Source organism: Gopherus flavomarginatus, chromosome 10 (assembly GCF_025201925.1).
Source record: "Gopherus flavomarginatus isolate rGopFla2 chromosome 10, rGopFla2.mat.asm, whole genome shotgun sequence".
In the NCBI taxonomy this organism is placed as follows: Eukaryota; Metazoa; Chordata; order Testudines; family Testudinidae; genus Gopherus; species Gopherus flavomarginatus.
The window spans coordinates 64,523,239-64,539,247 of NC_066626.1; the positions used below are offsets into that span (position 1 = coordinate 64,523,239).

At 40.7% G+C, this 16,009-nt stretch overlaps 1 protein-coding gene across 1 annotated transcript in view; it reads left to right on the forward strand.

Moving 5' to 3' along the window:
- Positions 1-16,009, forward strand: part of TMEM163 (transmembrane protein 163) — a 169,356-nt gene that overhangs the window by 113,061 nt on the left and 40,286 nt on the right. Inside the window, exon 5 of the mRNA XM_050916038.1 lies at positions 7,922-8,018. Coding sequence (XP_050771995.1) covers positions 7,922-8,018 — 97 coding nt within the window. The remainder of the gene's footprint in view (positions 1-7,921; positions 8,019-16,009) is intronic.

Sequence of the window (16,009 nt, forward strand, 5' to 3'; positions counted from 1 at the left end):
AGCTGCAGTGATAAATTATCCTGGGCTCATAATGATTTGTTGACTGCTCAGTGAAATGCTCATATATTAACTTTCACACAAGGGGCTGGAGAATAAACACAGCATATTCTCTCTACTTAGGTTGTGTCAATGTGATAGCACCTTTATTTTTGGGTAAAAGGACGCTAAGAGTTTAAATTTTAACATACCAAATAAGAAATACTATTTACCCCCCTACTTCACAAGAAGTGCACTTTTGTTTGTTTTTTCCACCATTTAATATGGTGCATTTAGATTTTAATTTCCTTTCGAGAGACTTAAAAATAAGGGGAAAGAGAAATATTTAGCATTCCAGCCTTTCTGAACAAACGTACGACTTGATCCAGTTATTACAGAGCAATATTGTAACTTTGCCAGCCTAAATCAAATAGTATGACTTTGAAACAAATTAAGGACACCAAATAAAACCTTTCAAAATCAGGAGTTAAGGATGACATTCCATCCTTGATATATTCCATTATATCCTGGTATTCTAAATCCTGCGTATGGTAATAAGCGTCACTTGTTTGTAGACAACTGCGATACTTAAGGATAATGCAGCACATTAAAAACAGAATTCCCAGACTTACCTTTGAATTTCCAGACTTTTATCTGGCAAAGTAGGACTTCTAGGGTCCAATTATCAGGATTGACCTCTTAAAATGCAGCTATACTTGTGCAACATCTATGAAAGGACTGGTCCTCTGTTGACATCAATAGGAATTCTGCTCAAGAAAAAATATGTTGGATCAGTTCCTAAACTGGAAATTGTAAACATAAGTGCCATTTGTGGGGCCGGGTACATATTTCACACAGTGTAACATGCACATACACATGGATTGTGCCCATATTTTAATGGCTACAGTTTACAATAGTCACCCTGCTTTTTTTGGCCTTAAATGTATTTTTAAACTTAATTTTCCTTGTGGGCATTTCCTTTATGTATTTGTTTAAAAGAAAAAAAATAAAACCATACTTCATTGACTTTTAATCTAAATACTTAAAGAATTTGCAAAATGTATCTTATTGATTCAAATGACCCTAATGGTTTCCTTGGACTTCCATGAATCTTGCTCATCAATATATGATAAAAGACTTTTTACAAGAAAGACGATGCTTTTCAATCACTTTTCACAGCTGATATATTATAAATATCATAATATGCACTGTCATTGTTACGTTTAAGTCATTTCCCACTGCAGAGCTGTTGGTTTGAGTAGTAGACAGGTGGAAGAATGTTAGAGCGATGGTTTTTGCTACTTTTAAAAAATGTTAGTGTTCTAAAAATCCTTTTGTCAGACCTTGAACTAAGCAGATTCATGTCTGGTTAATATTTGGTTGGAAGATTTCTAAGGAAAAATGGATGCTGCAAGAAGCAATGTTAGCAATTCAGTAAATTGAACTCTTTCCTCTGAGTGTCTGCTGTTCAGAACTAATGCCTGAATGTAGTAGCAGGGCACTATGCTGCTGGTAGTTTATTACAGAAGAGATAGAAAACTAAGGTCCTTAAAAATGCCATGACACTCTTGAGAACAGTAGCGGCATTAATGTCAGCAAGAAGGGTAGCAGCATTAATCCCAGTAACAGGGCAGAATTTCAGCATGGCTAATTGATTACACTCAATTCTTCAACTCTCCTGGCAATTCAGTTGGATATAGTATGCTTGTTCATTGCACGTCCATCAAATGGTGTGCCGTGTGTGCTGTGCTCCTTCCTCAGAGGTGACTACACCGATCAGTTGCAAGTCAAGTGGTTCCTATATATTACGGAGCATGGTTAAGCATTTAGTTCAACGCACATGAAGAAGGGGAGATGACATGTACGCAATTCAAAAATTCAAAAATCAGATGTAATACAGATAAAGCTACATCAGCCACACAGTGTGGTGGTGATCTTGAATGCTGTGGCTTTCCAACATTTTTTTAATTTGAACTTTAATTCTGAGTTTCCTGCCTTTCAAATAGTGGAAAGGTTTTTTTTTCCAAACCCAACATTCTAAATGAGGTGATTCTCTGAAATAACCAATCATTCTTAAGACAACTTTAAGAGTGGGCAGAAGTTCTGGTCTGGGGAATATGTACAGTAGCTATGGATGGGATTCATTGGGAAATAGCACTATGCTATATACTCATTTCTGTGAACATTCACATAGAGAGAAAGAGAGAGCGCTACTATTTGCTGTGGGCCCAGTCCTATTCCCATTGTAGCCTTTCCCTTCTGCCAAAGTCTTTCGCTGTGGCAGGGAAAGGCTCCAGCAGCTCCCTGCAGTGGGAAAAGGTTCACTGCCTGTCTTTCCCTGCTGTCTCCCTGGTGATGGAGTCCTTCCCAGCTGCTTGAGTCTTTCCCTGTGGTGGGGAAAGACACCAGCAGTGGGGAGGCAGTGTGCCACTACACTGCTAAAAATATCAGTGTACTTGGGGGAGGCATTACTTATGCAAGTAGAGAACCCTGCAGGGTACATACACCCAAAGGGTTCAGGAGTGTCTTTACTCACGTAAGCAGTGAATCACCATCTACATTGGTATTTATAACCATGCTAGTGGGGCTACCCATATATATACTCTGCACACAGGGGCTTCTCTAGACATTTCACCGCCCCAAGCACGGTGGCATGCCGTGGGGGGTGCTCTGCCGGTCGCCGGTCCCGCGGCTCTGGTGGACCTCCTGCAGGCGTGCCTGTGGAGGGTCCACTGGTCCTGCCACTTTGGTGGACCTCCCGCAATCCACTGGAGCCCTGCCTGCCGCCCTCCCAGCGACCGGCGGAGCGCCCCCTGTGGCATGCTACCCCAAGCACGCGCTTGGCGTGCTGGGGCCTGGAGCTGCCCCTGTCTGCACACCGCCAGAAAGAGAATGCCATGTACCCTTTGATATGTAACTCTGTGGACAACTTCTCATCTGGCTTGCAATTAATTAGTAATGTGAGCTGGCTCATCCAGACTTATAATAGAGAATCAATGAAATTGCATTTGCCTAGCACCTTAGTACTAACAGACTGCATTAGTATCTGGAAACATTTTATTTAGTTGCAAAGTAGTCAAGTAATTGTTAGCAGATGGAGTTAACATACTTGTGCTATAGTTTTTATAGTTAGGATGGTTTGAAAATAAATATAAAGCAAGTAAACAAGTGAGTAAAATTACAGTACTATTTTGTATTACAGTTAAAAATGGTGTTAATTTTTCAAGGCTTCTTCATTTTGCACATTTTTTTTCTTTAAGTGGAATTTTGTATGGTTTCTAGTCTAGACAAGATTTTGTTTCCTGGCAAATTGGTAGTTGAAAGAAGATAATATACAGTGCTTTATTTTAGCTTTGTTGCAGATAAATTTATGTACTCAGGAAGAAGAGAGAGGTGTACTTTAGCCTTTAAGAATTGCACTATACACATAAAGATACTCATGAATTTTGCATGGCTGCAGATTCTCACAGCCGGTATACTATCTTTGCAAAATAAGATGACTGAGTGCTGACTCAAGCCGACAGATATAACTATGTTTCTCCCTGTTATTAACATGTTAATTATGTTATTAACATCTCTTACCCATTTTGTCCCACTATTTCTCCCTTGTATTCCTTTTCTTTTTCTACTGTCTCAATTTAAGTAGAAGCAGGGGGATCTTTTATGACACAGTCAGAACCAACTCAAATCTTTAGCCACAATTTCCACTGAACCTTTATATGTGTTCAAAACAGTTTGGTTAAGATCCCCAAGTCATGACCGCTTAGCAGTGGTCACAGGTTTTCCAGGGAGCAAACAGCTCAAGGATAGATTACACTGTGTTTGCTTCTGCTGGTATAACCAATGGTACAAGGCACTGGGAGTTATGTTTGCTGGGTTGGGGAGAGAGCACTTGCAGGGGTCAGAACAACCCCAAACTGGGTAACACTGGCCAAGAAAAAGATGCAGCTAATGTGGCCGAGGCGTGCACAGATTCAGTGAACCCTCTAGACAGTCTCTGTCCTGTGGAGCCCTTGGTGTCAGTTAAAAGAGCCTTCCCCAGAACTACTAAAAGGAAGGCATGGTAGAAACAATATCTTTCCTTCCCTGAGGGAGAATCCCCTTGGGGTAGAGCAGTGCCTATTGATACAGGGAAGTGTAATTTACAATCTAGATTGGTAGGGGCAAATTGATTCCAGAACATGCATTTATATTGGCTGGGGGTTAGCCAGTCAGGAATGACAATAAAAGTTTCCCCCTAACTTTTGTTTTAAATAAAAAGTCAGCAACAGGGTCCTGCATGAAATGAAGATGTGCCATCCTGATTCTGCCACTGACTCAGTGGGTGGCGTTACGTAAGTTGCTCAATCTCTGTGGGCCAAATCTGCTCTCAATAAATGGCACCACTCTTTCTTTACACCTATTGGAGTAGAATTTGGCCTCAGGTCTCAGCCTCCCTTTCCATAAATGGGAACAATCACACTACCTTCTGGATTTATTTAATGTGAGACACCGTATATCAATGCTAAATTATTAAATAAAATATCTAAAACACCACATGAAGGTGATATTGAATATAAAAATCCTTTCCACCTCATACTGAGTGTAGAAGGCACTGATTATATTCCCTTTCACTGATGCATTCCGATGAAGTGAAATTATCAATCTAGGAGAGTTAATCAACTATTGAACCAGGAGCTTTTAGAAAACATGTGATAAGATGTCTCACTGTCCCTCTGTCTTCTCCTTTGCAAGTTTTCACTCCCCTTTAAAAATGATCTACTTTGCCTTCATTATTGCATCTCCTCTAGAAAGCAGACTTGTCAGTGTAAAACCATGCAGGCTGATGATGATCTGGTACTCCAGATCTGCATAGAATCCATCCTACTTGCTTATTCCTCCCCCTAGAGGTTACTGGCAGATCTCAGGTACTCTCAAAATGCACAAAGTAGACATCTGGGAGTGGTGTGCAAAGGTAGGGTAAAGCGCCCAGTTACACACCTTTCACCATGTACTGTGGCAGATTATGCTAAGAGGGCCTGCTCAACTTACCCCAGGCTGCAAACACCTCAAAAAGCTGAACACCTACTCCAGGACTAGTGTAGCAAAGTTGTGTCCTCCTTTCCAGTAACCAAGTCCATGTTACCCCATCAGCAAGAAGGATGCGTGACATACGAGCCTCTTTGTTGGCGCTGGACCACTGCAGGAGCATCCTGGCATAGAGGTGATCCTCACTGCGCCCTTTACTCAAAGTTTCAGTGGCCAAAGATTGTCAGGGGGGGTGGTGGAAAATGGCCTCAGTGCACTTCAGGATCTGGCCCTCTGCTTCCGTTAGTGAATGAAGTGCTGGACTGCTGCATCTACACCATTGCTGAACCTGCATTTCTTAACCTTAGCAGAGCAATGCAATCACATTGCAGTCCCTAAACCGAGTTTGTTGTGAATGTAACATGTTCTGCCAAACTGCCAGATGGGCTGATGTGTACACTGTTAAAAATAGTAGCACAGTGCTGTTCTAATTATAGTATCCTCAGATTGTTCTAACAGATAGGTGCCAAGACACTGAATACCAGACAAAGAAAATTGCTGCTTTCTTTTAGAAAATTTTAAAGAAAAATATATTTGTTGCAATCTGATTTCTACAAATATTTAGTGTTTTAAATATTGTACTGTTTTAAATTTGCTTTTGCTGTATTTTATATACTTCTTATGTACTGAGTACAGAATACTTCTAATAAAGTAGATTTACCAAGAGAATCAAACTGAGTATTGCTATAAATGTATTGATATTGTAATGGATGAACTAGTATTTGGGTGCACCACTTTTCTCTACTGGAAGGAATCAGCTGTGTGTCACATGCCCTATACTACTGACTGCAGAAGGCGAGTCTCTTCCAGTTGTGGCAAACTCAGGACAATTAGCTACCAGGAGAGGGGTAGTAATTAGTCCCAGAGGGGTTAAAAGGCCTCTCCCTATCCATTGAGGGGAGACAGCCACAGAGAAACAAGGTTCAGCTGGAACAGGGGTTACCAGGGAACTAATTAGCTTCAGCTGGCCCCAATTGCTGGGGAGCTTTTTAAACCCTCCCTGGCAGGGAAGCAGGGGGAGGAGAGAAGTAGAGTAGCTGCCAGTGAGCAGGTGCAGAAACTCTTCCTGCAAGACAGATTGCATTCTCCCCAGAAGGAGAGAAAAACTGAGCAAAGGACTGACTGAGAAGGGATTGGCCAGAGCCTGTGCGACTGGAAAGGGCTTTTGCTTTGCCCAAGCCTGTGGCTCCAAGGTGGCAAGGGACTGAGCCAGCAGAGGAGAAGCAGGTACTTTGCCACACAGTTCAAAGAGGTAGGGCCCTGTGCTTTTGGGTCAGAAAGAGGAGTTTTATCTCTGCTCTTGCTTTGAACTTGGGAGTGGCTATTGTGTGCATTGTAAGTCTGAACTATGACTACTTCCTGTTCAAAATGTGCTTGTTTCACTGTTGCCTCCTTCTCTTCATCCCCCAACCCCCTTTGTTTGCCTTCTTCACCTGTTTTGTTTTGGCATACAAGATTGTATCTTTTTGGAGTAGAGACTTTAGTTCTGTGCATCACCTAGCACAATAGGGCTCTAATCCCTGTTTGGTGCCTCTAGGCATTACTAGATCCATGGACATCCTGTAAGATGATATTAAAACCTGAAATGTAGCTCTTCTGGTTACCAGTTGGTATTCAAAATCTTCTCTTCCTTCAAGTTGAGGAAGACACAACTGCAGCTCAGGTGTCAGGTTCCTGTGACATTACCATCTAGATCCTCCAAAATCTCTTCCCATCATCCTCTAATAAAGAAGGGGGATTTAGACTGGAGAGGCCTTGTCATAAACAGATAGTTAAGGGTTAATGTCTCTTTTACCTATAAAGAGTTACAAACAGTGAACCTGGAACACCTGGCCAGAGGACCAATCAGGAGACAAGATACTTTCAAATCTCGGTGGAGGGAAGTCTTTGTGTGTTTTCTTTGTCTGCTCTCTCTGGGTTCTGAGAGGGTAACCAGACATACCTACAGGCTCTCTAATTTTCTATTCAAATAGTAAGTAACAGTAGAAGGCGGTTTAGTCTTTTTGATTTCTTTATTTGCAAACGTTTATTTTGCTGGAATGATTTTAATGTGTATCTGTGCTGGGGGGAAGGCTCCTCTCTTGTGTCTATACGCTGAAAGACCCTGTAACATTTACCATCTAAATTATAGAGAACTTTTACTTTTTTTCTTTTATTAAAAGTTTTTTTTCTTTTTAAGACCTGATTGATTTTTTTCCCCTTGTTGAGGCTCAAGGGAATTGAGCTCTGTACTCACCGGGGAATTGGAGGGAGACCGGGAGAGAGAAGGGAGAGGGGAAAGGTGGAATCCCTTTGTTTTAGATTCACGGAGCTTGAATCTGTATTACCTCTTGGGGAGGGGGAAAGGTGCAGTCCTCTCTGTTTTTAGACTCAAGGAGTTTGAGTCACAGTGATCTTCCAGGGTAACCCAGGGAGGGAAAGCCTGGGAGAGGCAACGGTGGAGGAAAGGGTTTACTTTCCTTGTGTAAGATCCAGGGGGTCTGGGTCTTGGGGTCCTCTGAGAAGGTTTTGGGGGACCAGAGTTTACCAGGCACTGCAAGTCCTGGTTGGTGGCAGCACTACAAGATCTAAGCTGGTAATTAAGCTTAGGGGGATTCATGCTGATACCCCATCGTTTGGACACTAAGGTTCAGAGTGGGGATTTACGCCATGACAGGCCTGTGCACAGAGACACAGCCATTCTTGCCAAATCTTTTCCAACTACTGTCCAGCATTTAAGAAGTGAAAAGGAATTGGGATTGTCTTCTGGCTCCAGTCTTTAACTCAAACACCCATTCTTTAGCTCCTCCATATAAACGATCATTAATGTTGTCAACTGTGTTGTTAATCAGAAGGTCTGAAAGCTCCAAATAAGTTCTCAACTTTTCTTTCTTTTCAGAGCCTGTGTCATCTTGGGTGTGATATTTCTTCTTTCAGCTGTATGTATAGTGGTCAAAGCCATCCATGACCTTACGATGAAGTTGCTCCCAGAAGTGGTAAGGCCATTCTTTTCTTTACGATGCTCTCCTGGTCCCCAGTCCTGCAAAGGGCTGTAGGAAGGCAGATCCTGCACCCTCATGAAGCCCAGTTACATTTAGTTGAGCTTCAACAGGGGAAGAGGCCTGCCTGTGTACACATCATTGTAGGATCATGGTCTTAAAGTGATATTTTTTTCATACTGTAAGGTATAATCTCCTGTTGAGGTACAGGTATGACCCACTAACATTACAGGCCAAATCCTGCTCACTTTAATCGTCTAAAGCTCTTGTTGAGGGCTATAAAGTGAGTAGGTTTGGGCCCTAATGATGGTGTTCAGATGAGTTCTCTCCAGCCCAGGTACATTTTTTTAATGGGGAGACTGTTTCCAAAGCGCAGGACCCCACCGACTTGGGTATTTTGTTTTTAATGTGGAAAAATATTTGGGGATTGTATTTTTTGTTTTCCAGCTCCTGCCTCCACATCCAGAGACACATGCAGGTGGCAGGAGAGAATCAGGTGAGGGAGCATGCTTTAGCTTCCTCTGGGAGAAAGTGCTGGCTCTTCTAGCTATCCCACCATTGGGCATCACAAAGACTTTTCTCCTGCTCCCTGCTTCCAGTGCAGCTACAGAAGCCTGCCCAGACTGACAGAGCATCCTTCACCAGCAGCCTCTCTCTCAGCTCAGTGCTTCCTCCCTTCCAACAGCACTGAGAGTCAGTCCCCCACACCCTGTCTGTCCAACCTGGGTGCTCAATGGGAGAGCCAGCAGGCACCATTTCTATCATCAGAAGAGCTTTCCAATTCTTTGCTGCCCAAATATTTACAGCTGAATGTGCCCACAGACCAGTGCACATGCTCAAGCCAGGATTGGGTGCGCACAAAGCTCTCTGACCACACCTGATTTGGGTGCTTCCAACCCCGCGCACATGCCACACAGGCGTGCACATAGACGTGCAACATTACTCTGAAAATTTGCCCCTGGCCATTTCTTGCCAACTGTGCGCGCACACACACACCCTCCCCCCACCATCATCAGATCAGCACCCTGGCCACCTGCTTTAACTAGGATATGGAGGCAGACCTGGAAACTACAGAATACAATCTCAAATTATTCTGCACACTTTTAAAAACATAAATGGTCTACATGGGGTTTTATTCTGTGGAAACTTCTTTGGGCTTGGGCAAAAACCACTAAAATTAAAAGTCTACATGCAATACTTTATTGGGAGTTACATGCTCATCAAGAGTAGAGCAAGCCCTGGTGGGCTTAAGTATTCTATTTCTTTTAATTAGCAAGAATATTCACATCTAAATATTTGCTCCTGAGTATATGTAACAGCAGCAAGCCATGCAGGGAGGTTTCTGTAAGAGGCAAAATAACCATCTTATGGCTGTATAGTGGTCTATGGCAAATGAATTTGGAAGGTTTAGCACATTTCTCTGTGGGTAAATGTCCACCATATAAAAGCCAATTAAATAAGAGAGCCCAAAGAGTGAACTGGCATGGAAATCTCTCTGACTAGAGGTCATGCCATTAGATTAGGGTCATCTCTCTCAAGTGGGCCTCAGTTCAAGGGACATCACTCGTTTTAGTCTCAGAGTTCCTTACAATTCATACAAATTTGGGGTCTCGTCGCTTTTATTTGTGAAACTTCTTTACATCAGAAATAAAGAATCTTGAAAGTGGGGTTGTAAAATGTTTGTCCTAAAGGGATGAATCTCCCAACATTTGGGGATGTGATTTTTTGAAATTTGTTTTGCATTGGAGTGAAAACACTAGAGACACACCTACCACAGAATAGTCAGTGGCCCATTTAGAGCACTCACCTAGGAGGTGGGAGCCCCAGGTTCAAGTCCTTGCTGTGCCAAAGACTGAGCACCCAAGATCACCAGTTGTTGGAGTGGGGGCGGTCAGTTGATCTGTCTCTGTTTCAGTGAATCAGCAATTTTCTGATTGGGAAAAAATGTTTCATTGACGAATTCAAGTCTTTAGAGATATTGGGCTGATGCCTTTCACAAGTGCTGCATTTACATGCACACAGAGATAAGAGTGACAACAGGAAAGTGTAGCTGGTCTGGTCTAGTGTGCGGCCACCCAATAATATGGCAAGCACCACACACACTTAGGAGTTTTCAGAATGTGGGAGATCAAAGAATTTTACCTGGAAAGCTGTTGCTGTTAAAATGCAAAAAGTAGTGCTGTTGATGTTTCTCTCTTACTATTCAGGGTCATTTATAATATATGACAGGAGTTCTCCTCTACAACCCAGGAATTAAAATGTAAAGTCTGGAGACTGAGAGAACAACATTATAATAGAGATGATGCTGCCCATAATCTCCAGGGGGGAGATTTGCCTAAAGGCTACAGGACTCAAAATATTTAATGGCAATTACAACTCTTTAATAGAGACCCCTTCAGGTGATCTAGTGGTGCTTAGTTCTTCTGTGCCTGAATCTAAAGCTGTTTGCTCATATTAATAGCTTGGCTTTAGCTGCTCAGGCCCTGTCCCAGTGCAGACAGTTCCTCCTCCCAACTGCATGGACCTTTGCAAGGAACAAATATTTTCTACAGCTCCCAAAACAATATCATTAACAATGAAACAGGGTCTTCCATTACTGAAAAACCTGCTTAAATGGAATGAAATGTCCCCACCAGCATGTCCTGATGATGAGGATTGTTCTATATTAGTATCTCTATAGTGATGGCTGAGGAGGTGGTTATGTTTGCTCTTCCTTGGAGCACCAGTTAATTCAGGGGTCCCCAACGCAGTGTCCGCAGGCACCATGGTGCCCGCTGGTGCATCTAAGTGCACCCGTGTACTGGTCAGTGGACGAGCATCCACCGAAATGCTGCCAACAAGCAGCATCATCCAGAGGTGTCGCTGCTGAAATGCTGCCAATTTTCGGCAGCGACGCCTTTGGATGACGCTGCTTGTTGGCGGCATTTTGGCGGTGACACCTATTGACATTGCTGCTTGTCAGCAGCATTTTGGTGGATGCTTGTCTGCCACCATGGTCCTCCGTGGCTCGTCGTCTGGCGCCTGCCAGATGAACAAGGTTGGGGACCACTGAGCTAATGTGTAGTTTTATATTACTGATTTATAGTATTATTATATTTTGTGGATCTATTATCGCCTACTATACCTATAATATATGCATTTACATGGCAACTAGATCTGGATGAATTTTTGGACAAAATTTATTTGCTGAAAAATGCAGTTTTAGGTTGACTGATACAATTAGAGAATTAGGGTCAAATCTGGCAAACAGCTTTGGCCAAAAATTGATTTAAAAAAAAAAGTCAATGTTTTGTTTAGACTTTTGAAAAATGAAATTTCAACTTTTTGTTTCAAAATGATGTTTCACTTTGAAATGTGGCTAAATTTATTTAAAAACAAAGACAAAAAAGGTTAAAAAACACCTGAAAATTAAATGAAACAACCCCCCCCAAAAAAAATAATAATTGCATTTTGGGTCAAACTAAATGTTTTGTTTGACCCAAAATGAAATTATCTTTAAGTTTCAGCAAGAAAAATGTCCAAGTTCAGTTGACCTGAAATGTAATTTTTGGGATTTTTCTGCTCAGTCACCACACCAAAATGTTCTATTATTCACTCAGCTCAAATGGCAAAGCGTTCGAGTGGTACAGCATAATCTGCCCCTGGCCTTTGAGCACAGCAACACAATATCCAATTCCACATCAAGATTGTGACTGAATACCATATCTTGGGCTGATTCTAATCTTACAGTGGCATTCCATTGATGTCCGTGAAGTTATGGTGGTGGTATGAGAGCCAAACATGAAGGGCCAGTAACGCCACAAAAACAAGAGGCATTACACCACTTTTTTCACCAGTGTAATGAGGTCCAAATTCGATCCAGACAATATAATCCAATGCAAATTGCACAGGGGAGCCATATTGCATGACTCTGTGTGTGTGTGTGTGTGTGTGTGTGTGTGTGTGTGTGTGTGTGTGTGTAATTTATACTCAGATCTGCCTTTCCTGGAGCAGAGGTCATACAGAGCAGAGGGTAACTTTTCAAAGCCTTGTGTGAAATTTTAGCAGCATGTCTCTGATTTTAAGGGGACTTATGTGGCTAAAACCCCCATATCGCCACTGGAAAATGCAGCCCTTCATGTTCAAACATTGAGCACAAAACTAGCATTGTTAGTCTGTTTTAAGACAGGGAAAGTTCAGAATGTGCAGCCCTACTCTTCATTTGGGCACAATTTGCATGGCAGTTTGTGTGGAACAAAATGATAGATTGAACCATTGCCGGAAGTCCAAAGCTTCATTTTTCATCTTTGATATACATGGTAAATTACACAGACTTTGTCAGGATTATATATACACAGCGGTAGGGCAGATACAATTTCTTTGAGCTCAACTCTAATTTGCATAAATTTTAGAACAAATAATTGAAGATATGAACAAGTCTTGAATGAGAAATGTATCAAATAATCACATATCAATTTGTTAATTATAAGCTGTCTTGGTTAAATGCCTCAAAGGGTAGTCAGCCCCCTCTGAATTGTTCTTAAATAATTACGCTAACCTTATTGCATTTTCTGCCATGTAGAATATGGGTCATTTCATTCATCAATTTTTAATGTGCCAGTAACATAAAAGGCATTTCCTTAGAATGAATGTGCAAGATCCTTCATCGAAGGATTGACCTGTTTTTGCAATAGATTTCAGAAAGGGAAAAATTAATAACGCGCTGTAAGTAAAAAGAAAAACAAATGGATTTCAAAGTATCAATGACTAAGGAATCATCCCTAAGTTCCTTGTCATAGCTGCATGCAGAAATATTTTGTGCGTAGCATTTTGCTTTGGATCAGATGGAAATATAATCTTGATTTTTTTTTTTAGCCATGTTACATGATGGTTTTCTGCCGTAGTGTTATCTCTTTGCTAATTTCAATCAAGACTAAATGAGTCCATGGAGAATGAAAGATTTATAGGCTAATGCAAATATCCTGTTTCGGGGTCCTATCTTGTAAGGTGCTGAGTGCAAGATCCTCAATTTAGTTGATTTACAGTGGAGGATGATCTGGCCCCATTTTTATACTTGTATTTTGAGTAGGGTGACCAGATAGCAAACGTGAAAAATCGGGACAGGGGTTGAAGGGTAATAGAGGCCTATATAATAGACAAAGCCCTGAATATTGGTATTGTCTCTAAAATCAGGACATATGGTCAACCCTAATTTTGAGGCTCCTAAGCACATTTAGAAATTTCAAAAACTGATAAATAAATAACAAATCCTATGAAGCAGATTGCAGTGGAATGCTTTCCATGGAGGTCATGGTTTTTTGCAATACTTTTAACATTTCAAAGCCTTGGTACATGCTATATTTCATTTTTTTTACCTAACGTGCCTGGGACTGGACACTGATTACTGAAGGGCAGAAGTTGAAGTGGTAAATGAGTGTGTTTTTGTATGTGTATGTGTATCAGATGCTTGGCAATTTGTTGTTCTATATGTATGATACAAAAAAGCCTGCACTGAACAATGACACAGTACTTTGGGAAAGTTGGATAGCAAATTAATTATGTATAAGTTGTTACTATTCTGGGGAACAGAACTTTGTTTAAAAGTGATTCAGAAATGAATTTGTCTCAAGTGTTGAAAACATGAGCACTTGTACTCCAGGGCTATTTGCAAGGACTGTGCTATAGAGTATATGTAGTGAGTAGCATAATGAATGGTTTTTCAAATTATTGTGGTATAATGGGCAGAAACATGCAGCTGAACCTCCCATCACAGTCAAAGGAAGTTTTGCGTGTGGTGGGTCTAGGCACAATGAATGGAGCACTACTGTACAATTCTGAGTGACAGATGGCCCCTTGTGTTACTGTTAGGGGAGTTAAATTTGCTGAGCACCAGAAAGTGTCTGGGATCTCTCCCCCTGCTTGTAGGACACAGTAAGTTGGTGAGACCTGTCCAGAGCAGATCCTACTACATATTTCTCATCCTCTCTTAGTTTGCATTTATAGCTCGAATAAGTGTTTTGAAAAAGCATGAGTTATTTTTGCAGATTTAGAGCTTGTTTTATGTGTATGTATATGTACTGTGTGTGGGTTTGTGTGCACACACACAGAGGCTTGGCAGAATTTGATTTTTTTAATAATTTTGACAGGTTTGTTTTTAAGCATTTTTTGATTATCAATTTAAATTTTCAGTTACATGTGGGAATCAGATAATTATTTAATGACAGTAGACATAGATTTCAAAAGTTAGTTTGATCATCGATAAAATACGAATTGTCAACATCTTATGTCAAAATACACAAAGCAAATATTCTTAAATCAAACTCTAAAGTTCTCAAGCACCATTTTTATTATATTGCCTATTGGTAAATTGATGATTTTTTTTCATCTGGTTGTGAGAGTGCAGTGAAATTGACATTTCCAATAAACATGTAATCCTTCCAAGTCTAAATATACACATGCAAGCATACATATGTTTATACTGCTTATTAAAAGATATTATTTATTTTTAATCTGCTCACTGGTGCATCCGTTTAGTTCTGTGCTGCTGTATTTTGATTTTTGGAGTTACCGCAATATAAAATGCTACGTTTTGTTCTGTGCTAATGTGGCTCTTACCACTTGGTCCATGTGACATCCTTCCTAAGACACTGAAATCTGGCCATTTCTGGAGGTGCAACGAAGTGGTAACATATCATAGTTCTGTAATTTAACATATGGCTTCGCAGTTTATCCAGTGCTAACACCTCCACATACATAATGTGAGTAGTTATGTAATTTATCATGTAGCTACCACTTGACATGTTATATAGCTATATAATTTACACGCACACTCTCAACAGCATTTTAATTAATACGTATGTTTAGACCTAAAGATTTTCACTCCCCATTTAACTTTTATTGGCATGAGTTCTTCTTTATTTTTTAGCTTTTGTGTGATCATCCTTGTGTCATATAAATGAAAGGGGGATTACATCTCAAAGCTTTAGGAAAGATCCTACACAGGGCCCCACGTTTCTCTCCAAAGAATAGAAGGAAACTCAGTAACCGTGTTCATTCATGTGTTTGGAGAAATATGGACACTCCATCCTTTTGATGTCATGGTGTCCGGAATCCTGTTCAGGTTGCAGCAATTTCTTGATTTTGAACTACTAGAACTGAAAATATGAGATGAGAAACATCAGAACTCAGCTCGATCTGAGCTGTCAAACACTGTGTCTGAATGTGTTAGCACTTAACCTTGGGGCTTCTCTGATGGAAATTACTCATCTTTGGGGGGAGGTTCACTCTGTTTTAATAATTAAATACTATTGGATAATATAATTAAATAAAATGCAATAATAAAGAATATGGTGGGTTATCACTTGACCTGATACCATACACTGTTGTCTGTTAAGAAGGCTAAAAGGACTAGCTAAGAGACTGACTGTTTTAATTTCACATAGGGTTGTAAATCAATTTACATTTACTACTTGTCGGTGTTTGCATTTCCCCAGATAATAGTGTAACACAGGCAGAGTCAATGAAGTTTACTGTTTGTCCTTATCAGTATGCCAAAGGACAACTTCTTGCAGGAGTAAGCAATTATGGTCAGTATTTCTGTCACTTGCTATAGCACATTAGAGAAATAAACCAAAGGCCTGCAATTCCTAAGTTCTAATTCTGACTCTTCTACTTATTTGCTGTGTGGCCTTGGGAAATTCACTTAATCTCTCTGGGTTGAATTCAGCGGTTGCGGAAGTTGAAGCAATGTTTTCTGAGCTAATGAGAGTTGTACCTCCTTATGCTAGGGCTGAATTTGATTCTCTCATTCTAAGTTTCTCCATTTGTAAAATCCAGAATACAGTTACTCTTCCTCATATGGTTGGTACAAAGGGTGAATTAAATAATATTTGTAATGTGCTTGGAAAATGCACTGCACTAGATAAAAGTGTGGATTGTTATTGTTCAAAAATGACAAAAGGTTCAATGTATATTTTATATCATGGTAACTAACAAATATTGTTCCAAAA